Below are 1,012 nucleotides of genomic sequence, written 5' to 3' on the forward strand. Positions count from 1 at the left end.
ATGAGGCTATGTTTGGAACTGGGGAAACTATTGGGAGATTATATAGGGCTATCCCGCATGAAAGATCGGCGAAGATATTGTCTTAGATATGTGAGTGTCTTGCATATTGGGACCAGGCGAACTTCTCACCCTGACTGAATTTATCCAGGAAGTAGTCAATTAGTTGCTATGAGGTATCAGTACTGAATGCCACAAGGAATATTAGATGTCAAGAGATCAAAAAAGGTATTTGGCCATATTAACAAACAAGTAATGGTAGAATTAAATTAAATGTTACCTGTAGGTGCCTAAGGGTCGTTGGTTTCGTTTACCTACCTCAGGTCGGCTCTCCCTTCTGTCCCAAGGAAGCTCGTGTAGGTCAGTGATGGTATCGGTACTTACTACCATGTTGTAATTGGCTGTCTGTAGGGTTCTCAATTGCCGCGGGCGGTATAATAACTAAGAGCTAGAGTGGCACAATAATACTATAGGACAGACACCTGGTACTGGTAATTCTTTCTTATACCGAAATCCAACATTCTCGTTGTACGCGTACTGTGTTAACCTCACCTAGACTATACCTCAGCTTAGGTCTAAATCTGATCTTGACTCCTCCCTTTGGCCGGCGAAAGCCCTTTCTTTGCTTATCCTGCCCCTCACTTGACTCCTTATATCTGATGATAATTATGGGGCCCTAAAAGCCCCACTTCAACCCCTTGGGTTGGATTGACATGTGGTTTAGTGATACTTAAGTCGACCTTTAAATACTATCTGGGTCGCAATTGGCCTTTTGTTTGGAAGTATTGGAATGGTATTTCCAGTCAACTCCGGTTAAAAGACGGGACATGATGTCTTGAACCACTCACTGAGCCCATATATGAATACCACGTATCAGTTAGCGTCGATCTGTTGCAGTAGTGTCGCTCTCGACCAATATAATCCACTATGGTTGAGCTGGCGTAAATCATGATTTAATCATAGGACGCAGCTCTAATAATACAGTATATAAGCCTCAGATTCCTTTTTCTTAACA

General features: G+C 42.5%; 1 protein-coding gene across 1 annotated transcript; it reads right to left on the reverse strand.

The window, feature by feature from the left end:
* Positions 1-82: 82 nt before the first annotated feature.
* Positions 83-387, reverse strand: FOXG_22227 (uncharacterized protein; the record flags this gene model as incomplete). The annotated part of the gene is made up of 2 exons (XM_018402626.1): positions 83-166; positions 316-387. 2 exons carry the CDS (start codon positions 385-387, stop codon positions 83-85), a joined length of 156 nt encoding a protein of 51 aa, XP_018256464.1.
* Between the last annotated feature and the right edge of the window lie 625 nt (positions 388-1,012).

The sequence above is a fragment of the Fusarium oxysporum genome, genomic scaffold (assembly GCF_000149955.1).
Source record: "Fusarium oxysporum f. sp. lycopersici 4287 supercont2.30 genomic scaffold, whole genome shotgun sequence".
NCBI lineage: Eukaryota > Fungi > Ascomycota > Sordariomycetes > Hypocreales > Nectriaceae > Fusarium > Fusarium oxysporum.